The 23,389-nt window shown below is 54.4% G+C and overlaps 1 protein-coding gene and 1 long non-coding RNA gene across 2 annotated transcripts in view; both read left to right on the top strand.

Moving 5' to 3' along the window:
• The first annotated feature begins 8,419 nt into the window (after positions 1–8,419).
• Positions 8,420–15,648, top strand: LOC113892094. Its single transcript, XR_003510964.1, has 2 exons — positions 8,420–8,567; positions 13,153–15,648. It is a non-coding gene; the product is annotated as an uncharacterized LOC113892094 (long non-coding RNA).
• A 5,687-nt stretch (positions 15,649–21,335) lies between these two features.
• Positions 21,336–23,389, top strand: part of TBC1D22A (TBC1 domain family member 22A) — a 262,971-nt gene continuing 260,917 nt past the window's right edge. Inside the window, exon 1 of the mRNA XM_027540480.1 lies at positions 21,336–21,562. Coding sequence (XP_027396281.1) covers positions 21,501–21,562 — 62 coding nt within the window. The 5' untranslated portion in view covers positions 21,336–21,500. The remainder of the gene's footprint in view (positions 21,563–23,389) is intronic.

Raw genomic sequence — 23,389 nt, 5'->3', positions numbered from 1 at the left:
GATTCTTTATCACCGAGTCCACCAGGGAAGCCCCAAATCAGACATCTTAAGGAATTTAGCTCTTTTCTATGTATGAGAAGATGAGAGAGTCTGGGCTCATGGAAATCAGTCCTCAGATACGCATCTTAACTATGTGGCCAGGTCTGGCCAGGACAGTCTTTCTCGTCCTGAATCCCCTCAGGGTGCTCTATGGGCGAGGGCAGCAGCTCCAGTGGCTGTTGGGCTGATGGCCACGGCATTCTTTCTTTACTGAAATGCAGGAGACATTCTCTGTCCACACCTCCTACCCCGCAGGGTCATTTCCTTCCCTTTCCTGCCCACACCCTTAGGCAAACACTAGTCTGCTCTCTGTCTCTATGAATTTGCCTATTCTGGATACTGCATATAAATGAAATCACAGAATATATGTGGCCTTTTGTGACTGGCTTCTCTCACCTTTCATAATGTTTTCAAGATTCATCACGCGGTAGTCCGTGTCAGTACGCCATTCTATTTTATAAGCAAATAATATTCCACGGTATGAATAGCCCACATTTTGTTTATTCATCAGCTGATGGACATTTGGGATGTTTCCACTCTTTCACTGGCAATGAGTTGTGGTGCCGTGAGCATTCATGGACAAGTTTTTACGTGAATATGCTGTCACTTCTCCTGGGCACACGCCTAGGCGTGGAATTACTGGGTCACACGGTAACTCTGCCTGACTGTTGAGGAGTCCGCCAGACTTTTCCACCACAGCTGCACCATTTTATCCTCACCAGCAGGGCACAAGGCTTCCGGCCTCTGCACGTCCTTGTCAACACTTGCTGCCGCCAGCTTTTTTGATTATAGCCACCTGAGAAGTGGACTGTTTCTTGCCATATCAGTAAAAAGGACGTCCCAGCCACCAGCGACTGCACTGCTTCAACGTGAGCTGGTAGCCCTGAGCAAACTCAGGAAGGAAAGGATACCTGCCATCCAGCATCTGCCAGACTGCAGCCACTCCCAAAGGTGAGCCCTGAGGAAAGTCAGGGAAAACCCAGGATACTGGCCCCAGAGAGGTGAGGAATGATTTCAGGGATCCCAAGCTCTTGCATCTTCCCGTACACAGAAAAGCGCTAAGTTCTTGACTTGGGATACCTGGCTTTCTTTAATTAACAATCATCTTTTGATGTTCAGGCTACCTGCCCTCTGTTGTAAAACTTTTATTTAACCTGGGTCCTCCTCTCATCTCTCTCAGGGTCACTTGAGATGCTGCCTCCTGAACTTAAAGTTCTAAAGAGTCCCAGCAAATAAAACATAACTCAATTTTAGGGCTGTGAACGTTGTTACAGTCAACACATTCCTGTGGGTATAAAGGAATATCTCCTTGGGGGTCAGGCTGGCTCCATCAGTAATAAAGCTGACAGTTTCATCTGTTTGACTTCCGGGTCTTGTCTCTCACGTGGTTCAGAATACGGAAAGGATGTTATCAACCAGCCCCTAAATCCCGTCACGGCCTCTGTGCCCCCTTGGGTTCAAGAGAGACCCCCCTCCTTGGGGGCTGTTGTCCCCAGTGTAGACTCCTGCCTTGGCACCTGAAAATGTGGGTCCACTCATGCCTTTTTCTTATCCTCTTGGATGAACTCCTCCCAGGCAGGAATGCAGTCCAATTGCCCAATTGCTTGGGCAATAAATCCCTGGGCTTTCCAGTGCCGTGATTGATTGGTGACATCTGTCATCATCCACGGCAGGGGAGAGTGCCGTGATTGATTGGTGATGTCTGCCATTGTCAACGGCAGGGGACAGGGCAGCAGAACATACGTGGGAAGTGCGGTGAGTCAGACTCTCAGCTCCAGAGTCTGACGCTGAGCTCTATAGAAAGGCTTTCACAAGACCAGAGTCATCCTGGCAGGATCGAGATCTGAAACAGCCACCACATGAAGAGTCATGGGCTAGATGATCTCAAATATATGCTGACATTTCCCCAAAGAAGATTTACAAATGGCCAGTGAAATGCTGGAAAGACGGTCAGTATCATCAGTCCTCAGGGAAAAGTAAATCAAACCCACAGTGAAATACCATGATCCTTTGTGGCTTAGCTGGTAAAGAATCCACCTGCAATGGGGGAGACCTGGGTTCGATCTCTGGGTTGGGAAGATCCCCTGGAGAAGGGAAAGGCTGCTGCTGCTGCTAGGTCGCTTCAGTCGTGTCTGACTCTGTGCGACCCCGTAGACGGCAGCCCACCAGGCTCCCCCATCCCTGGGATTCTCCAGGAAAGAACACTGGAGTGGGTTGCCATTTCCTTCTCCAATGCATGAAAGTGAAAAGTGAAAGTGAAGTCGCTCAGTCATGTCCAACTCTTAGCGACCCCATGGACTGCAGCCCACCAGGCTCCTCCACCCATGGGATTTTCCAGGCAAGAGTACTGGAGTGGGGTGCCATTGCCTTCTCCAGGGAAAGGCTACCTACTCCAGGATTCTGGCCTGGAGAGTTTCATTGACTGTATAGTCCATGGGGTTGCAAAGAGTCAGACATGACTGAGTGATTTTCTCTTTCATACATACCTTTACGTCTCCTAGGAAGCTATAATTAAAAAATGGAAAATACCAAGTGTTGGTTGGGGTATGGGGAAACTGAAACCCCATACACTGTCGCTGGGGATGTGAAATGGGGTAGCCACTGTTGAAAACAGGTTGGCTGTTCCTCAACAAGTTAAACATAGAGGAACACATGATTTCCATATGACTCAGCAATTATTTAAAAGCAGGAACTAGGGGCTTTCCTGGTGGTCCAGCAGTTAAAACTCCATGCTCCCAATGCAGAGGGCCTGGGTTTAATTCCTGGTCAGGGAACTAGTCAAACCAGTCAATCCTAAGTGACACTTACTCCTTGGAAGGAAAGTTATGACCAACCTAGACAGCATATTGAAAAGCAGAAACATTACTTTGCCAACAAAGGTCCATCTAGTCAAGGCTATGGTTTTTCCTGTGGTCATGTATGGATGTGAGAGTTGGACTGTGAAGAAAGCTGAACACCGAAGAATTGATGCTTTTGAACTGTGGTGTTGGAGGAGACTCTTGAGAGTCCCTTGGACTGCAAGGAGATCCAACCAGTCCATTCTGAAGGAGATCAGCCCTGGGATTTTTTTGGAGGAAATGATGCTGAAGCTGAAACTCCAGTACTTTGGCTACCTCATTCGAAGAGTTGACTCATTGGAAAAGACTCTGATGCTGGGAGGGATTGGGGGGCAGGAGGGGAAGGGGACGAGAGAGGATGAGATGGCTGGATGGCATCACCGACTCGATGGACATGAGTCTGAGTGAACTCCGGGAGTTGGTGATGGACAGGGAGGCCTGGCGTGCTGCGATTCATGGGGTCGCAGAGTTGGACACGACTGAGTGACTGAACTGAACTGAATTTTTAGATTCTATTCCCTTGGCAGGTCCCAAGGTCTGCAGTGTGAGTAGTGAGCTGGCACTCAGGAGAACTGGTGGTGAGGTTCCAGCCTGAATGCCTGAAACCCAGGAAACTGACGGTATAGTTCCGGTCTGAAGGCCCACACGCTTGATACCTGATGAAAAGCTGCTACTTCATTGAAGAGTCTGAAGATAGGCAAAGAGCTGACGCCCTAGTTCTATGACTGCAGGCAGGAAGGATTTTCTTTTACTTGGAGGAGGGTCTGCCTTTTCATTCTATTCAGATCTTCAGCGGATGGGGTGAGGCCCACCTACATGAGGGAGGGCAATTTGCTTCACTTAGTCCAGTGATTTAGTTGTTAATCTCATCCAAAGTCATCCTCACAGAAGTGCCCTGAATAACGTTTGAGCAGTTGTCTGGATAGCATGTGACTCAGGCAAGTTGTCACATAAAATTTTCTACGATATTACCCTCTTCCCTAATCCTGTCCCGAACCCTGGCTCCAGGCTCAAGACCAAACCCAACTCCACTCTGATTAACTATACTAAAGTGTGCTCTGCGTTGCTAAAGCCTTAGTTTTCTTCCTTGTGGTGGGGATATAAATCCTATCTTGACCACCACAATTTGCTAATCAGTGTGATGAGTTCAAAGCTCTGGTTTTTCCAGTAGTCATGTACGGATGTGAGAATTGGATCATACAGAAAGCTGAGCACCGGAGAATTGATGCTTTTGAACTGTGGTGTTGGAGGAGACTCTTGAGAGTCCCTTGGACTGCAAGGAGATCCAACCAGTCCATCCTGAAGGAGATCAGTCCTGCATATTCATTGTTAGGACTGATGCTGAAGCTGAAACTCCAATACTTTGGCCACCAGATGCGAAGAACTGACTCATTGGAAAAGACTCTGATGCTGGGAGGGATTGGGGGCAGGAGGGGAAGGGGACAACAGAGGATGAGATGGCTGGATGGCATCACTGACTCAATGGACATGAGTCTGAGTGAACTCCGGGAGTTGGTGATGGACAGGGAGGCCTGGCGTGCTGCGATTCATGGGGTCGCAAAGAGTCAGCTGCCAGGAGCAGGAGCTCCGCCCCTGGCAAAGGTCATGAGGAAGGAGGCTCGGCATACGCAAAGGCGGGATCGAGCCTCAGGAGTCCCCCTGGAAATTCTCGAGCATCTACCCCCAAAACCAGAGTCTGCCTACTTTCTGCTTTGTGCTCTCACCTACACCTCTGACTTTACGGGGGGCTGTCCCCCACTACCTCTCTCTGAAAAAAAGAGTTAACTTACAGCCCCAGTTAATAAAATTCCTGGGTGTGATAGTGTTTCAACCTACAAACTCCTTTGGAAGTCCTCTAGCCTGCCTGAATAGGTTTTTCCGGCCACATGTGATTGCTCAGAGCCTCCCAACTGTGAGAGGCTGGAGATGTTCTAAACTGTCTAAACACAGATTCTTTTGAGGAGTTAAAAGATTGATTAGAAATCGTACTGGTGAAGGGTTTTTCACTTGTTGGGCCAATGTTTGCTGCTAAGTTTCCATATCCCTTACCTGCTGTGTCCCTGGCAGTGTATTGATTAATATAAGTGGTGTAAGTAGTAGCTTTAGTGTTTGTAATCTTGGACCCTTGAGTTAATTCTTTTTCTTGTTGTAGCCCACCACACCTTTGCCCTATAGGAATGCAACTTTAATGCTTTTGGAGGGTGGCACCTGACTAATCACCTTTAGAGAAAAATTAGTTTTCTGAAGAAAGGGTCTTAAAATGTTAACAGGCCTCCGGGCTAGAAGATGATGCAAATCACCTAAACTTTAGCATATGATAAGTTTGCAGGAAGAAAGCCTGGCTTGCTGCATGACTCTACCCCTTCCCCCATTATCCTCTATGCATAACTTAAGGTATAAAAACTACTTTGGAAAATAAAGTGCGGGCCTTGTTCACCGAAACTTGGTCTCCCCATGTCGTTCTTTCTCTCACCTTCTGGCTGAATTATTCAGCCTCTTTTCTCCACTGAATTTCCTCACTTAGCTATCCTTATTTCAGCCTCTTTTCTTCACTGAATTTCTTCACTGAGCTATCCTTATTTCACCAGTCTTTATATCCTTAATTAACGTTTAATTAAGCAGTTGTTTCCTGATCCTCGCCGACGCCGTCCCCGCTTCGAATTCCCTGGATCCACCGGGGCTGGACCCTGGCAGTCAGCCATGACTGAGCGACTGAACTGAACTGAACTGAAGTAAATCAATCCTGAATAATCACTGGAAGGACTGATGCTGAAGCTGAAGCTGAAGCTCCAGTACTTTGGACACGTGATGGGAAGAGCTGACTCATTGGCAAAGATCCTGCCTGATGCTGGGAAAGATTGAGGGCAGGAGGAGAAGGGGACAACAGAGGATGAGATGGTTGAATAGTATCACTGACTCAATGGACATGAATTTGAGCAACCTCCGGGAGATGCTAGAGGAGAGAGGATCCTGGCGTGCTGCAGTCCATGGGGTCGCAAAGAGCTGGACGTGACTCAGCACTTGAACAATGACAATGAGAAGGAAGTAGGTCCCACATGCCGTGACTACGAGCCTGCGTGTACAACTAAAGACTCTGTGCTGCAACTGAGGGCCGGGGCCAGCCAGATGAATAGAGAGGGACTCAGACAGATATTGCACACTCAATCACAGCAGCCAAAAGGTGGAAATAACCCAAAGGTACATCAGTAGGTAAATGGATACACAGAAGTGGCATATCCATTAAATGGAACACCACTCAGCCATAAAAAGAATGAGACACGGATACAACACGGATGCCCTTTGAAAACATGCTAAGTGAAAAAGGCCAGACACCAAGGACAGCATGTTGGGTGACCCACTGACATGAAATGTCCAGAAGGCAAATCCAGAGAAACGGAAATGGATCAGTGGTTAACGGGGGCTGAGGAAGGGAGGATGGGGAGTCATCGCTGCTGGGTTCAGCTTTCTTTTGGGGAAAATGCTCTGGGACTAGATAGAGGTGAGAGTTGCCCAACGCTGTGAATGTCCTAAATGTCACTGAATTGTACACTAGTTTTTTTTTTTTGGCCATGTTGTGTGGCACATGGCATCTTAGTTCTCTGACCCGGGGTTGAACCTTTCCCCCTCCTTTAGGAGTGTGAACCACTGGACTGCCAGGGAAGTCCCCGAATCGTATACTTTTAAGTGGTTAAAATGGTGAATGTTACGCTGTGCATGCTTGACAAAATTAGAGCTGATTCCTCCTACAGCTGTCCATACAGGCGAGTAGGGTGTCCCCAGGGCGGCAGCAGAGGTGGAGACAGGTGGATTCAGGTCAAGGTTGTCAAAAGACAGAAAGGACAGACACGGTGATTGCTGGGATGCAGGGGCGGAGACAGAGAGCAGAGGATCTGGGCTGACTGCACCCTGTGTCTGGGTGGCCGGGCGCCTGTCCCGTGGGTGGGGAGACACAGGAGGAGCAGTCTGGACACGGCGACCCCTGTGGGGCTTTGGCAGGCGGCGGTGTGCATGGGTCCAGGCTGGAGGTCACGTCCAGACTCCTCGTGAACAGATGGGAGTGGGTCCTGCCTGAGCAAGAGTGGGGGCCAGGAGTAGGACTGGGGACAATCCTAGGGTACCCCGACTGCAGCCCGCATTGCAGCAGGCGCCTCTTCCCCTCTCAGAAGGCTCCCTGCTGGGTGAGGACTTGTGTGGTCACCGAGCACATTTGAGGGGGGCTTTGGAGAGGAGCCCCTGAAGGAAACTGAGATGGCCTGACCAGAGGTGGGAGAGGAGGGGACTCCGCAAAGGGTGGACTGGCCTCATGGAGCCCCAGCGCCACCTGCTCGCTCTGACATTTGCACACACGTGTCTCCAGGGTGATGAGAGTGAAGTGGCTGGGAGCTCAGATCCGCCACTCTGCCCCGGAGGAGCTAGGAAGCCTGGGTGGGTTCTGCATCTTGGCACTGATGCTGGGCGGGTCACTGAGGGACATTCTCCGCCGTGGGCCCGCCCTGTGCACTGTAGCACGTTCAGCATCTCTGGCGTCTGCCCGCCCGAGCCCAGGAGCCCCCCAGGTGTGACAATCAAGGATGTCCAGACATTGCTGAATGTCACCTCCGTAGAGAGCGCTGCCTTAGACAAAGCACTCCTCTCGGGGCTTTGGTTTCCTCCTCTGCAGCCCTAACGCCCACCTCCTGGGATGCAGTGAGGTTCAGACAATTTCATAACCAGAGCAGGTGGAGCATCGTAAGGACTGCAGGTTGGTAAGATAGTAAGAGGAGGTGCGGAGTGTCAGGCCCAGCACGGGCACCCAGCAGATGTCACTTCGAGGCGGGTTGGTGAGGCCCTGGGTTTGTGAGCCCGGCTTCAGGGCAGGCGATGAGGAGCCCAAGGTGGCCCTGGGAGACACCTTCAGGAACCTTTTCTGAACGTCGTCACTGCTGATGCCTGTGCCCTGGGCCGTCACACACTCGGGAGGCCCCAGCCTGGCTCCGCAGCAAGCTGGAGGTCGGGGGTGGGAGGGGAGTGCCTGCCCTGGCTCTGCTGTGAGCAGCTGGCCCTGGTTGTGAGCTGTGAGGCTAAGAGGAGTGGGCTTCATGGCTTCCAGGGGCCCCCTGCCTGTCTCCACTCTGAGCAGTCCACCCCCAGGTCAGCCAGGAACTCGCCCCATGGAGCAGGCCCCCAGAATCCTCTGTTCCTGGGGACCCACCCCCCACCCCCCAGCTGGCCTGCGACGCCCTGGTTTTGGCCCTTGAAGCCCCACGTCCGGGCGAATCTCTTCTTTCTGGGCGGGAGGCCACCTGGGCAGCCCCAGTCCAGGGACGTGCAGCCGGGCCCCAGGCCACCGAGCTCGCCAGCTGGGATCCCCGCAGGCAGCCCGGTCGGGTCACCTCATTAGGGCTGGAGCAGAAATAGAACCGCAGCGCCAATTAGCAGCTGCTCGTGCACCGGGGCCAGCAAATCCACGGCCGCCTCCCCGAGGACAGACACTGCAGGGTCATGGAAAATTCCACACGCAGTCTTCCTCCCTGGAGGGCGGGGCCGCAAGGACGCCCGTCCCTGGGAACGCTCAGGCTTCACCCGTTGCCTGTCCACGGGCTGGGGTGGGGGAGAGCCTTTCGGGGCAGGGGAGGTGGGCCCCCAAAGACCCTGCTTCCATCAGCCGGCGGCGGAGTGGGGGGATTTTGACGTTCGTTCCGCACTCTCCGGGTGAGTCCGGTGGGGGGATGAGGTGAGTCCTGCCTCGCCCTGTCCTGTCCAGAGTCTGGGATCCGGGCTCTGCACACGCTCTGCACCTGGGCCCTGGGGGCCCCTGCTCGCCGCCCTGCCCTAGAGGCTGGCTGAGAAGCAGATGCCTGGACGGGGCCTTGCACACAGCTGGCACTGGGTCACTGCTGCCGGGAGCCAGTTCCTGCCTTTCCGACTGTCGGAACTCCAACCTCGTGGGGACCCATGGCAGTTGGTGTGGGCAGACACCCCTGGCTAGCGGCTGAGGACCTGCTGTGCTCCAAGCTGCTCTGCTGGCCAGCCAGGGGACCCAGGGCCATTGCCATGTTGCTCCAGCCCCCCACCCCGTCCCTGTCCATCCTCCCCCGCTGCTCCTCCTGAGTGGAGGAGGGGCAGCAGAGAGAGCTCTAGTGGGGCCGTCAGAGATGCTGGGGCGGAGTCCAGCTCAGACTGAGGCGTGGCGCTGGTTTCTGGGCCCCCAGTCGCCCATCCACAAAGTGGGGGCGCAGAGTGAGGACTCTGAGGCGCCCCCACCCCCGGCTCTGACAGTCCATGGCTCCCAGGAGCGTTCCTGGCCCCGGGCGCCGGGCCCATCATCTGCCATCATCTCTGCCCTCTGTGCTCCGTGCCCTCCCTGGGCGGGGTGCATGGGGAAGCGTGGAGTCCAGGTGCACAGAGCTGGCTTTGTCTCCGGCTCGCACTTCTGCAGAAAATCCACCCCTTCACTACCCTCTTCCTCTTCCAACAAGGAAACAGGCTGAAGCGGGTACTACCACGCGTCACAGGGCGAATTCGGATCCACAGGAAGACGTGTAAAGGAGGGCCCTTTCCAGGGGGCCCCTCTCCCACGGGGGGGAGTGGCCTGCAAGTCTGGGCTAGCTGAGTTCCGCCCCCATCACAACTGCCGCCCCACCCCCCACCAAGCCCCACCCAGCAGGCGGGGCAGTAATTCCCGGAGAGCCTGGCCTGCTCAGGGACAGTCAGTCTGGTTGCAGTTGAGAAGCGAGGGCCTCAGGGTTGTGTAAGCTGACTTCTCTGGTGTTCGTAGAGCACCTCCTAAGTGCTAGAGCCCACCTCCCCCAGGTCCCCAAATTGATGAGAATCCCTGATGTCGGGGGATGCTTGTGTCTCATTAAGGCAATTTCTCAGGTGTTGCTTCCTTTGATCTGTTCAGGAACCTGTGCGGGCGTCCGGCCCATTTTACAGATGGGGAAGGGGAGGCCCAGGGAGGGACAGGGGCTTGGCCAGGTGGTACAGGCTTGGCCGCACACGGAGACTCGGGAGCGCCCAGGAGATGAGGGGAGAGCGGCGAGGGGAGCTCTGGGCACCTGCTGGGAGCTGGGTCCCTCGGTCCCTTCCAGGGCCCAGGGCCAGGGCTGGGGAGGCAGGCGCCGCCTCCATGGGTGGTTAACGTGAGGAAGCTCGGATTCCTCAGTTGGGGGAAGCGCGCCTCTCTCGCAGCTTCTGAACGCTTGGATTCCTCCTCCGTTCTGTGGGTGCGGTGACTCAGACCCGTCGGGGCTCCCACAGGCCACGGGCTGGACGCCTAGCTGGGGGACTCTGGGTGTGGCTGAGGCGGGCAGCCATGGAGGAGCGTCTGGGGTCAGTGGCTGACAGCGTTGACCGAGGAAATGAGGAAGCAGGGGAGTGGGCCGGGCGGGGGAGGGCTGCACCCCGCCAGGCTCCACGGTGCTGGCCTTGGCTGAAAGCCCAGAGCTGTGAGGCTGGGAGGCTGAGAACCAGTACCCAGCAGGACGCCTCCTCCCGCTGCTCCCAGCCCTCCTTCACTCCACCCCCATTCCACCCCCCCCCGCGCCTTCCCCCTCTTCCCTCCGGCTCCTTCCCTCTTCGTTTGATCTTGAGAAGAACCCAGGGAGACATGCAGGGTGGTGATTATGACCCCATTTTACAGATGGGGAAGGTGAGGCCAGAGAGGGCTGGGACTTGCTCAGGCATCCCCCTGTCCCACCACCACCTCCTGCCCCAGTGGAGAAGCTTCTCCTAGACTCAACTGATAATGATAAACTCTGCGGCCTGACCAGGGAGCAAGAGCTCTGCCTTCGAGCAGATCCGGCCACGGCCAAGATCCACCAGCCGAGCTGGGGTGAGGGTCCAGAAAGAGACGACAGGCTTCCAAGCCTTACGCAGCCCACCCGGAACGGGGGTCCTACCAGAAAGCCTTCAAGATCCCTCAGCCAGAGTGACGCGGGAGGAACGGGAGCTGGTGTGCAGAGACACCCGCCTCACGGACTCACAAATTCGAGCCCAGGGGGCACAGAGGAGCCCTGCAGGCAGCACCTGGGGTCTCTGGGAGCTGCCAGGCCCACCAGTTGAGAGGGCGCCTGGCCTCGCGGACTCTGGCCAGAGTCCCCTCTCTGTCTGCCTTCGCAGGCCTGGGCTCCTGCCCTGTTGGCCACCCGCCCCCTGCACACGGCCTGATGTTCAAGGCCAGGGCAGGAGTGTGTGCAGTCTTGGGCTCAGGGGCGCAGAGCAGGCCGCTGGACTTGGGGGTGCCTGGAGGGCTTTGGCCAGGGCAGCGTCCCACTTCAAACACAGGGTGCGTTCCTGTCCACCAGGCCGCACCCCAAGCAGCCTCTGGGGCTTGTTGATTCCGCCTGCCTCATGCCCCGCCTGCCCGGTGGCCCGAATCTTGGCTTCACTCTGCGCCATCTAGAGATGGCTGGAAGGTGCTGCAGGGAGGAGCTGGGCCTCCAGCCGAGGCTCCGTGCTTCTGGGGTGGGGGAAGCATGTGTGGGCTGGGGGCCCTGGTGGGGCGGGGAGGGGCGTGGAAATAAGGAGAGACGGGAAGGCCCCAGCCCGCTCCGCTCGAGGAGGTGCCCCAGGATTCCTGCACCGAGGCTGCCTGGGCTGGCCCCGGGGCTCCTCTCCTCCAGCCAAGGTCCAGTCTGCCTTGGGCCATGCGGTGAAGGAGGGGCTGAAGTGGGCAGAAGGCCCTTGGAGGGTGCCCTCGGGTCACTTCACAGCAGCCGTGCCCTGGGGCTGCCTTCAGATCCATCACTGCGGAGTCCCTTGCCCCAGAAGGGCTGGTCCCCGCCCCCTGCGATGTCCCGGTGGGAGCTGGCTGGGCAGCCCCTGTCCTCTGGTCGTCCAGAAAGCGGGCAGATGACGAGAAACGGCCGGTGCAGACCCCACAACACATCCCTGGGCCTCGGGACTTGTTGCTCTAATTGCAGAAGTGGGCGGTTAAAGACCTGATCCTGGGATTTTAATTTTGTTCCCGGTGTCTGGATGGAAGGGACCAAATGACACGCCCAGGGGTGTCCTGCTCCCCGCACGGGAGTGTCTCCTGTCTGTCCTGGCAGGTCTCCTGTCCTTCTAACTGTCTCCCCGCCCCCACGTATCTGGTCAGATCGAAGTTTCCAGGATGTAAAGTTCATCCCAACCTTAGAGGCTGGAGGCAAACATATCAGCCCACCGGCCTCCCCCAGCTTCCACCTTCTCTGGGCTCCTTCAGGAGGAGCACTGCACAGGCCGTTGGCCTTTGCAAACAGCATCGAGGAAAAACTCCACAGCCATCAAGTCAAGCAGCAAATGTTCTTGCAAGAGCAAGCCTGGGCTCAGACACTGCTCAGGGAACGGCGTCCATACCAAGACTTTTCAGGGAGATAGTGAGGAACCCTGGGTGTGAAAGAAAGCTGAGCACCAAAGAGTCGATGCTTTTGAACTGTGGTATTGGAGAAGACTCCTGAGAGTCCCTTGGACTGCAAGGAGATCCAACCAGTCCTTCCTAAAGGAAATCAGTCCTGGGTGTTCATTGGAAGGACTGATGCTGAAGCTGCAACTCCAATATTTTGGCCACCTGATGTGAAGAACAGACTCATTGGAAAAGACCCTGATGCTGGGAAAGATTGAAGGTGGGAGGAGAAGGGGGCGACAGAGGATGAGATGGTTGGATGGCATCACCGACTCAATGGATATGAGTTTGGGTAAACTCCGGGAATTGGTGATGGACAGGGAGGCCTGGCATGCTGCAGCCTATGGGGTGTCAAAGAATCGGACATCACTGAGCGACTGAACTGAACCCGGTGTGAGCTGGAGCACTGCCGTTGGCCGGAGAGGACTCAGCAGGCAGGAGGCAGACGAGGCATTTTGCAGATACCTGTTTTTGGCTAGAAAACATTATGTAGAAATAAAGAGCAGTTTATAGCAGGGGTCTTCCTACTTCATTTTCCCTATCAGTTTATAAAAAAAAAAGAACAGAAATCCCAGTACGTGCGTGCTGATTTATGAACACCTATGCATGGACCTCTATTAGTTCACATGCCAGGGCTTCCCAGGTGGCGCCACTGGTAAAGAGCCCATCTGCCAATGAAGGAGACATAAGACATGTGGGTTCGATCCCTGGATCAGGAAGATCCCCTGGAGGAGGAAATGGCAACCCACTCCTGTATTCTTGCCTGGAAAAGCCTATGGACACAGGGGCCTGGTGGGCTCCAGTCCAGGAGGCTACAAAGAGTCGGACATGACTGAGCACACACACGATGTGTGATGCACGGACCTTTATGCTAAATATTAGTAAGATTCAATCTGCTTTTTTTTTTTTCAGCTACAAGAGAAACGGACAGCAAAGTTTGGCTCTCTCCGCCCCCACACCCACTGCGTCACTGTGGCTGCGGCTCCCGGGACTAAGTCCGACACGTCCCAGGCTCTGAGACCGTCCAGGACAGCGTCACGCTCTCCTCTGAGCCGGGCGGTCGCTGTTCCTAGGGCCGCCGCTGTAGGCGTGGCGGACGCCCGTGCAGCGCCGGGGGAGAGCAGGGGCTCTGTGACCTCCGGACCCAGGGTGTTGAAAGCTGTCGTCGCTGTTTTTCTGTCTTTTGACCTGCCGGCCCACCCTCCGCACAGCAGAGAAGACGGCCCCCAACCTTTCTGAGCTCTCACAGCTTCTGCCATGAGAAAGAGGCCCGTGATCTGCTCCCATCTCAGAGCCGTCCTGGGGAAGGGATACGTCAACCCAGGTCCAGTCAGATGCCCACTGCTGCCCCGCAGGGCTATGGTCAGGGAGCAGGGGCTTAAGAGGACAGGGCAAGCCAGAGAGACACTTGTGTGTGGGGACAAGGGGCCCCAGGAGCAGGGGGTGCTAGGCGGTGTCCGGGGGCCTTCTCCACTGCCAGAGGGCCATTTCTAAGTCACATATCAGCTCATGTCACTCTCTTTCCTAAAGTCCACTGGTAATTCCTGCTCTTTAACAGCCAAGGCCCCCGTGATCTTAGCCTTCTTACTTTGTTTACATCAATAAATGTTCTCACCTTCTTTTATGAATGGAAAAAAAGAAAGACAAACTCTCAGAACTAATGAGATTATCTCATGGGGTGGAGGGGACTGCATCCGAGGCAAAAATATCCAAATCCCACTTACATAAAACACACGGACACCCAGCAAGGCGAGGGAAAGACTCCTACGAGACCCCATAAAACTTCCCTGAAGCTCATAAAAGGTATGGCTAGAACCAGGTAGGTGGAGAAGGAGATGGCACCCCACTCCAGTACTCTTACCTGGAAAATCCCATGGAGAGAGGAGCCTGGTAGGCTGCAGTCCATGGGGTCTCGAAGAGTTGGACACGACTGAGCGACTTCACTTTCACTTTCACGCATTGGAGAAGGAAATGGCAACCCACTCAGGTGTTCTTGCCTGGAGAATCCCAGGGATGGGGGAGCCTGGTGGGCTGCTGTCTATGGGGTCCCACAGAGTCGGAGACGACTGAAGCGACTTAGCAGCAGCAGCAGCAGAACCATGTAGGAGGGAGTTTTCTTGGCGTAAAGTTGGGTGAGAAATTCACGGAAAGGCGAGCCTCTCTGAAAGATATTTCTGAATCTCTTAAAATACAGAATATTTCCAAACAAACAACTCTTTGTCGTCCCTCTAATCAGGGCAACCCTGGTAGCATTTTGGGGGCCTTCCTGCAGTGGATGTCATGCGGTCACCCACCCCACCCATGCCCCGCTCTGTAATGGTCACGGAGTTTGGGGGTGGCTGACCACAAGCCTTGCTCCAGGGATGGGCCCTGACTGGCCTAAGCAGAGTGAGGCCACCCGCCTTTACAATGCGCTTGCTTACAGGAGAGCAGGCACCCAAGTCTCAACTGGGCGGGGCAGAGCTCTCACTTCCCTGGCTGTGAACAAGGGTGCCTGTAGCCGTGCCAGCTGCTGGCAGCCAAGTTGTGACGATGAGGGAAGTCAGCCTGAGACCCAAGGCTGCCCACAGAGTGGGGACAGGATCCAGACCACCGCAGAGAAACGGATCTGCAGCCTGGATTGCATGGTGTCAAAAGCCTTTCAATCCTCTTTAGCATTTCCATCAGCTGAATTATGTTTTCTTCATCTGGAAGCACCTTAGCTGACTCAGTGACCTAGAATTTTCCTTCTGGGTCTACACACTAAACTTCTCCCAATAGATGTTGTAACCTGCCTCTTACACTTAACAATAAATTGTCAACCTTGTTAAAAAAAGAGATGAAGATAGATTTTTAAAGGTTGCAGGGTCACACTGGTTGTCTCATAATTCATTTGACCCGTTTCATTTGGAGCGGGGCATTTAGATCGTTTCCAGCTTTTCACCGTTTTCGATAATTAACAGAGAGCCTGTATAAGTCTTCACTCGTTTGTCCAGCTATCCCCTTTGGATAAATCCCCAGGAGAGCAGCCAGAGCATCACAGCCTGTGCGTCATCACTGGGCTTTCCCTTCATCTTATCAAACTGTACTTCACCGGCGGGACACCTATGCACACTCCACCAACAGCTCTTCCTGACGCGGTTACCGACATTGTTCTCGTCCATCTTTGGTGGCCTGTTGATTAGCGGTATTTATTTTTTTATTTAAAAACTTGCTGAAAAGTCCTGTTTTCATTTGTTCACTTAGCGCTTGTATTGCCTCTTTGAATATGTCCTTTGCTGTATATATTGAAAACATACTTAATTATAAAATCAGACTGTCTCCTCCTGGGGTCTTTGACTTCCTCATTTATAAGATGTAGCACCGTGTCAGCACGTTTTAATACCGTGTCAGACATGGCATACGTTTTGTCCAATTAAAAAATACTGTTAAACAGTGGAGCATATTTAGGTTGTCAGATCGGTTTTCGTCAGATGGCCCCTGCCAGAGGTGGGCTGGTGGAGGGGAGGTGTTGAGGTTCCTCCTCGTCCTGGCCAGCTACCTAGGGTCACACTCACTGAACAGGCTGGTGTGGCATTTCCAGGTCTCAGGACTGGTTTGGGGGAGGCAGCTGATCCACGCGGGCCAGCAGAGGTGCACGGTGACCCCGTGGCAGGAGGCGCACAGCCACCCCACGAAGCGGCTCACCCGTCGCAGGGGCGGCGACCGTTTATCCTTCACGGTGCTTGGTTACAATTTTGTTAAATGAAAGGGAATTGGTTAGTGGTTTGTTGTTTAGTTTCTCAGTCGTGTGTGACTCTTTGCAACCCCACAGACTGTAGCCCGCCAGGCCCCTCTGTCCATGGGGTTTTCCAGGCAAGAATACTGGAGTGGGTTGCCGTTTCCTCCTCCAGGGGATCTTTCTGACCCAGGGATTGAATTCATGTCTCCTGTGGTTACCTCATCTCAATTTTGGGGAACAGTTTAAGTTTTGCTTTTAATTCTCAGATGAGTAAGCAACAAGTGACCCGGGTCACATTAGCCTTGCCCATCTGGGAAAATCAGCTAAATTAAGCTTTGCGTGTGTGACTAAGCTGGTTTTGTCTGCTCAGGGCATCTTCAAGTCTGGTCTTTGTGTGTGATCTGCACGCATCTCCCACGTGTGGGTCTCCGAGTGTTTGATGCATCCATGGGAGACCCTGCGCAGCCTTTCACTGGCCCAGGGATCCCACTTCGCAGCCAAGAAGAGGGTGGAAGTGAGCCCATGGCCACAAGACCCCTGGTCCTACAACATGTTCCCACCACCCAGGGGCTGTGTCCTGATGGAGAACGAAGCCCTGGGTGCCGGCCTTCGGAGTGTGGTGTCCGCTCTTCGTGGGAGCTCTGACCCGTGAAATGGCCTGGATTCCAGAGTGGGAACGCTTCCAGAAAAAGACACAGGCAGAGTCTCACTGCAATTCCAGCTGCGTCTGCTGCCCGCTCACTCTGGGCATGTTGTGCCAGAAACGAGCAGGCAAGGAAAGGGGTCTCCCCCAGACCACTGGGGGAGGGAGGGATGCTCCCATGTGTCGGGGGCAGCGAGGACGCGTTTGGCACCTACAGGGACCACTGGGGTGTCTCTCTGCCTTTAACGGCAGGTGGGCAAATGGAGTAGCCGTGGCCTGAAAGGGCGCCCTCAGCCACCAGTGGCTCTGAATGAAGCCTGCAGGGTGAGAGCTGGTCATGCCAACAGGTGGTTGACCTAGATCAGCAGAGGTGCTTCTGGGGGAGGGTGAAGTCTACAGCAGGGAACTTGGAGGGACAGGACGAGTGGCTGCCGTGGCTCGAGGATCGAGTCAACCTTCCTCTTGGAAGCTTTTCCAGAAAAGGGACAAACTGGAATCCTGGAGACTTCTTCCTAAATGGTGAACTTCTGTGAGGCTAGCAGATCTGAGCGGTGCAAAGGGTGAGCTTTGTGTGCAAAGAGCATCACAGCGCCCAGATTCCCCGAGGACCCGGGCTCTCCCTCTCCTCGGTCAGGGGCAGTGTTGGGTGCTGATGGCCGGGAGCTAAGACCCTCCTTGGGAACTGCCCTCGGCAGAAGGCATTTGGGGACAGCCCCCTCTCAGCAAGGCTCCACCTGCTCCTCTCAATTCAGACATCTCCGGGGGCCTTCCTTTGGGGTTGGCCCGCGGCACCACTGCAGCCCCTCCCAGTTCAGCTTCTCCCCGACAAGCCACCTGCATGCAAATACGTCTCACCACCTGCTTGCTGGGGAACCCAACCTGCGTCACACATTTAGCTACGCCCCAACCCCCACCCGTTGTGCATTACGCAGCTTCCTCTGGCTTCAGCAACGATGCTCCCTCGGCCTGGAATCTACCAGGCTCCTTGCATTTTGTCCCGTCGCACCTACTCAACCTGAGACAGCGGCCACAGCTCTGTCAGCGGCCCCGACTCCTCAGGCCTCAGTGAGTGCCGTTCCTTCATTGTTGTGTTCTTTACACTTGCCTTCTCCAAGAAAGGGTCTGAGGTGGCTCAGTGCGTGACAGAGTGAGATGTCTGTCGTTGCATTTTTATGCTCTGTGAGAAACTTACACATGCAAAAAGTCGTAAAGAATAAAACAAGCAACCGAACACGGTCCACCTGCCTTAAGAAACGAAGCATAAAACGAGGCGGCTGTACGTCAGCTGGGCTGCACTGCGTGCTCAGTCGTGTCTGACTCTTTGTGACCCCACGGACTGTAGCCGCCAGGCTCCTCTGTCCATAGGATTCTCCAGGGAAGAACACTGGAGTGGGTTGCCACTTCCTCCTCCAGGGGATCTTCCCAACCCAGGGATCAAACCCACGTTTCTTCTGTCTCCAGCATTGCAGGTGGGATCTTTACCACTAGCGCCACCTAGGAAGCCCTAGTGAAGTGAGAAGTCGCTCAGTCATTTCTGACCGTTTGTGACCCATGTATGGTGCTAGGCCAGAATACTGGAGTGGGTAGCCTTTCCCTTCTCTAGGGGATCTTCCCTGCCCAAGGATCAAACCCAGATCTCACACATTGCAGGCAGATTCTTTATCAGCTGAGCCACAAGGGAAGCCCATAAAACAAGGAAGCCTCTATAAATTCCTCAATGATCAAAGTCCCCACCAACACCTACAGGCGACTACACTTTTAGCATGGTTTTACTGGCAGGAAAACAAAAAAAGGCAATTAAATGGTATCATACCACATGCATTTTCAACTTTTCTTCACTCAACATTGCTTGTGAGATCCATTTATGTTGATATAAGTAATTTTTCATTTTTACTATCACGGAGCATTCTTTGGATGACTGTGTGTGATTGATCATTTTCCCAGCAGCAACGTGGTAATGAACAGGCCTGCCTTTGAACACAGGTGAGTCGCTCCAGGGTACACACCTGGCTTGCAGGATATGTCCACCTGCAACTCCTACACGTTGGCGAATGGCTGTCAGAATTATCGAATGAATCTGTGCTCCCACCAGCAGTGAATCAGTGCATTCTGATTTATGTGCTGCTCATAAACCCACATGCTCATTGATTTTGGCAGTGACAGATTTTTAAATACTTCGCCATCTGTTAAGTGTGAAATTCTATGTCCCTGGCTTTAACTTTGTTTGCCTAAACCTCAGAGAGAGGAGGCGTCTTATGTTTGCTGCTGAGATGAACAAAGGCTCACTCATTCACTCTGCGCTCGTCTGGCTGTCCTGGGTGCTGCCTGCATGGGTCCCCTTCCTCGCCTCCGCCTTCCCCATCCGGCCTTCTTCCAGATACTCCTCGTACATCCATTGCTACCACGGCCCCTGTCTGAACCCATTTCTGGAGATCACCTCTATTCTGACTTCGCTTTTCAATTATGCTGCTCTTGATGCTGATCTATGTCTGACCACCAGTCCTGGGACTTCACCCTGGCCCATCCTCCCCTGGGTAACCCCATCTCCTCATGTGGAGATGAGCAGGTCCTCTCACCAGCTGCTTGGCTGAGGCCTCAGATCTCAACCTCAAACCCAACGCCTTGTAAAGCAACCACAAACCTGGCTTGCCCTGCGTCCGTTGGCGGCCCTAGTAACAGTAATGCTTTGCTCAGACGGTCCTGAAGCCTTCAAGGCAACCTGTTTCTCCCTGTACCTTCCTCTCCTAACACACAGCAGACAGGGAAGCATGAGGGAAGTTACGAGGAGCGACCAAACCCAGAATGTCCTAGTTACATCCAACCAGGTGCTGGCTGGTTTCCCTTTTTAAACGCCAGTATCTTAGTTCTGCTGCCACCCCCATCATTGATTTGTGCAGTAAGCTACAGAGTTGGAGAAAATCCTGTCGATAGGGGGTCCTGACAAGGAGCTGAGCTCTGAGAAAGATCTCTGGGTAGGCTCTGGGGCTGGAAGAGATCCCTGGGGCCTTCCTGAGCCCTGCTAGGCGAGGGTCCCAGGAGGCTTTGTCCAGGAAGGGGTCCCTCCGCATCTGCAAGGCTTTATCAGGAGCTCTCCGGAGATTCGCAGAGGCCATGCGTGCACAGGATGGAGCGGGGGGAGTTCCCAAGGCTCTGCAGCAGAAGGGCTCTGAGGGTCTATGGACGTTGTCAGCAGGGGCTCCCCAAGGACTCACTGCACTGCCTCAGGGAGATGCTATGGCTGTGACAGGAGGGGATCCCTGGAGAGTTCGCATGGTTGTCACCCTTTAACAAACGTTTAGAGAGCTTACTGCTTCGCTCTACCAGAAGACGACGGGCAGGAACTTACAAGCTCCGTGTGAAGGGACACAGACTCAACACGCACCCAGGAAACTTGCAGGGTGGGGACGAGGGCAGTGGGAAGCCTTGCTACTGCAAGACAGGATAGGAGACTCGGGTGTCACAAAGGATCTGAGGGCCATTCTGCTCTGCGGGCCAGGGTGGCCTTTCCTGAGGCACTGGTTGCCATATGATCGAGATAATACACATATAGTACCTAACAATGCCCTCTGCACAAGTACTAAATCAAGGTTACTTATCAGGAAGCGAGGAAAATGTGAATCAGAACATAATCGAGAACTGGCAGAGGTCTGCCAAGGGGGTCCTCAAAGCCATGCCACAGCTGCAGTCGGAAATACCAGTCCCTGACCTCTCAGGCTAGGTCTACAGGCCGATAGAGATAACAATGCCATCCACATGGGTGATTTCAAATGCTCTGTTAGCCACGTTTAAAAACAAAAAAAAAGGAAAAAGGAATGTGAAAATTTCAGCAATACATTTTACTGAATCCGACACACACACAAAAATATTACTTCAACGTGTAACCAACATAGACATTAATATCTCCATTGCTTCCTTTGTACTAAGCCCTGAATATTCATTGGAAGGGCTGATGCTGAAGCTGCACCTCCAATCCTTTGGCCACCTGATGCAAAGAACTGACTCGTTTGAAAAGACCCTGATGCTGGGCAAGATTGAAGGCGGGAGGAGAAGGGGACGACAGAGGATGAGATGGTTGGATGGCATCACCGACTCGATGATGTGAGTTTGAGCAGGCTCCGGGAGCTGGTGATGGACAGGGAGGCCTGGCGTGGTGCGGTCCATGGGGTCGCGAAGAGTTGGACGCGACTGGACTGAACTAAGTCTCTGAAACTCCGAGAATATTTCACCTGCCCGTTGTCAGGGCTGAGGTGGGGGCATCTTCCTGCTTCAGGGGCAGCTCTTACGCGGGAAGCCTGGCCCAACCCCCGCCCCTCCTCGGCCATCCTGACCCCGGCCCAGCGCCTCCAGCCCCCCAGCCCCTCACTCGCCCCGGCCCCACCCCCGCCCCACCCCCACCCCCACCGACCCTCACAAAGCCCCTCGCCACGCTCTCGCCCAGCTGCCCTGCCTACAAGAGTTTGTCAGCCACCGGGTGTTTACCGGTCCCCCTCAAGGGTGCGCGACAGTCACACCCTCGACCACCCCCCGCGGACGGGTGCCTTCGGTCCCCACGTTGCTCCGCTCTCTGGTGAGGACCATCGCTCGGCGAGCCTCTCAGGAGAACCCGGGGCCTCTAGACATCGCGGCTAACAAGCAGCCTAACTCGAGTCTCCAGGGCACCGCCCCCCCGGAGGCGCCTTGTAGTGACGTCGGGCGCTCGCGTCGTGCGTCACGCTCTCCGGGGACGGGGGCGGGACTTCCGGGCGTGCGAAAGCACAACTTCCGGAGGGAGGCGGAAGAGCCTCTCGGCTGTACATTTTCGGGGAATCCCAGGGATCGCTGAGGGGGGCGCCAAACGGGGTACAGGAAGGGGCCGCCGCGGAGGGCTGGCCGCCCTCGGGGTGTCGGGGCCGTGGGTCTGAGCGATGAGGAGGGGCCATGGCCAGCGACGGGGCCAGGAAGCAGTTCTGGAAGCGTGGCAGCAGCAAGGTCCCGGGCAGGTGGGTGTGACGGGGCCCCGGGTCGGGGTCAGGGGTCAGAGGTCAGGGGGCGCGTCGGCTCCCCGGGGCTGCGGGAGGAATCGGGGGTGCGGAGAGGCGATCGGGGTTCCGGGGGGACTGCCCAGGGTGTCCGGTGGCGCGGACTGTGGGGTCTGGGAGGTGGCCGTGGCTGCACGTAGGAGCGAGGCCAGAGGGGAGGGTGTTTGTCCTGAGACCGCCAGGGTGTTTTCTGCGGAGACTCTTCGGCCGCCGGGGCTGCACGTAGGAGCCCCCTCTCCTGGAGCCGCGAGGAGTCGGTGGAGCGCGGAAAGTGGCCGGGTGGCTGTCCTCGCGGGGCGGGTGAGCTTCTGCAGGGGGCGTGGTGGCCTGGACCCACTCGACTGGCCTTCCAGTCTCCTGTGGGTTTGGCTGCTTTTGCCCTGGGCTAGGAAGAGTACTTTGAGGCTCCCTGTGAATTTCCACCATCCCAACTTCCTGGCCTCAAAACCCAACTCCTGTCTTGAGTCAACAGCAGGAAGAAAATTAAAAAAACATTTTTTTTTTTTTGAAATAAGTGCCAGCAGTGACCTGGGTGCACCTTGGAAGCTGTACTACTCCAAAGTCCTCCTGTAATTGATGTGTGGCCCTGCCCAGCCAGGGCCCCAAGGAAACAGGGAGACACCACTCGGAAAATACTTAGGAAGAAATCAACTGCTGGTGAACGTAGATTAGAGAGAAACAAGCTACAGGATTTCTAAACACGGTCCTGTTTGCAAACTAAAACTGTCAGATACTGAAGATGAAGAATTGTGGTCTTAACTTCAAGTAGAATCATGCATGAGCACTGTTTATTTTTAAGGCTGCATAGTAAGCACTATTGTTTGAGTGATAGAATTATAAACTTTGAAATTCACTGTGCCCAATCAGAAAGGCTTAATTTTCAGAGTGGTCTGGCAGTTAGCAGGAGCTGAGTTACTGTATGCCCAGAACAGCGATTTTTGGACAGGGGTCACTAAAGTTGGCCAAAGACCCTGTTTTACTGTATAAGATGGTCCTTGAAGAACAGTCAGAGGTATCATCACAGCCCATGTCAGGGTCCAAGATGATGTGAAAGTTCTGAAACGTCAGAGAGGAGGCGGGTGTAGCGGTGACAGGAACAGACGCTCTAGAGCCCTGACTCCAGGGCAAAGGGGCTGCTGGCAGAACCGTTTTGTGTGTTGTTTTTAGGTCCTGAGATTTTGGTACCTCCTCAGTCTAAATGGATTCTGATTCTTCACCACCACCTCAGGCAAGAGGGTCGTGGAGCTTCTGTGTTAGTTCTCATGGTGAATAAACCTTTGGATCCGTAACTGTCTCTTGGGTATTTGTCCTTATCTTGGGTTCAAGGGGAGTTCCCTGGTGGCTCAGACGGTAAAGCATCTGCCTACAGTGTGGGAGACCTGGGTTCGATCCCTGGGTTGGGAAAATCCTCTGGAGAAGGAAGTGGCAACCTACTCGAGTACTCTTGCCTGGAAAATCCCATGGATGGAGGAGCCTGGTAAGCTACAGTCCATGGGGTCGCAAAGAGTTGGACACGACTGAGCAGCTTCAGTTTACTTACTTTTTTTTTTTTTACTTTACTTTACTTTGGGTTCAATAGGGTCCCTCCCAAAATTGAGGTCTTTGGAACCTGTGAGTCTGACTTTATGTGGAAACAAGGTATTTGCAGATGGAATTGAGTTAAAATGAGAAATGAGGCCATTCTGGATTAGGGAGAGTGCGAGTCCAGTGACTGGTGTCCTTGGGGAAGAGGGAAATTTGCACCCAGAGAGACAGATGTAGGGAGGATGGCACGGGTAGTCGAGGCAG

The sequence above is a fragment of the Bos indicus x Bos taurus genome, chromosome 5 (genome assembly GCF_003369695.1).
Source record: "Bos indicus x Bos taurus breed Angus x Brahman F1 hybrid chromosome 5, Bos_hybrid_MaternalHap_v2.0, whole genome shotgun sequence".
In the NCBI taxonomy this organism is placed as follows: Eukaryota; Metazoa; Chordata; class Mammalia; order Artiodactyla; family Bovidae; genus Bos; species Bos indicus x Bos taurus.
This window is presented reverse-complemented; position numbering and strand designations above follow the sequence as displayed.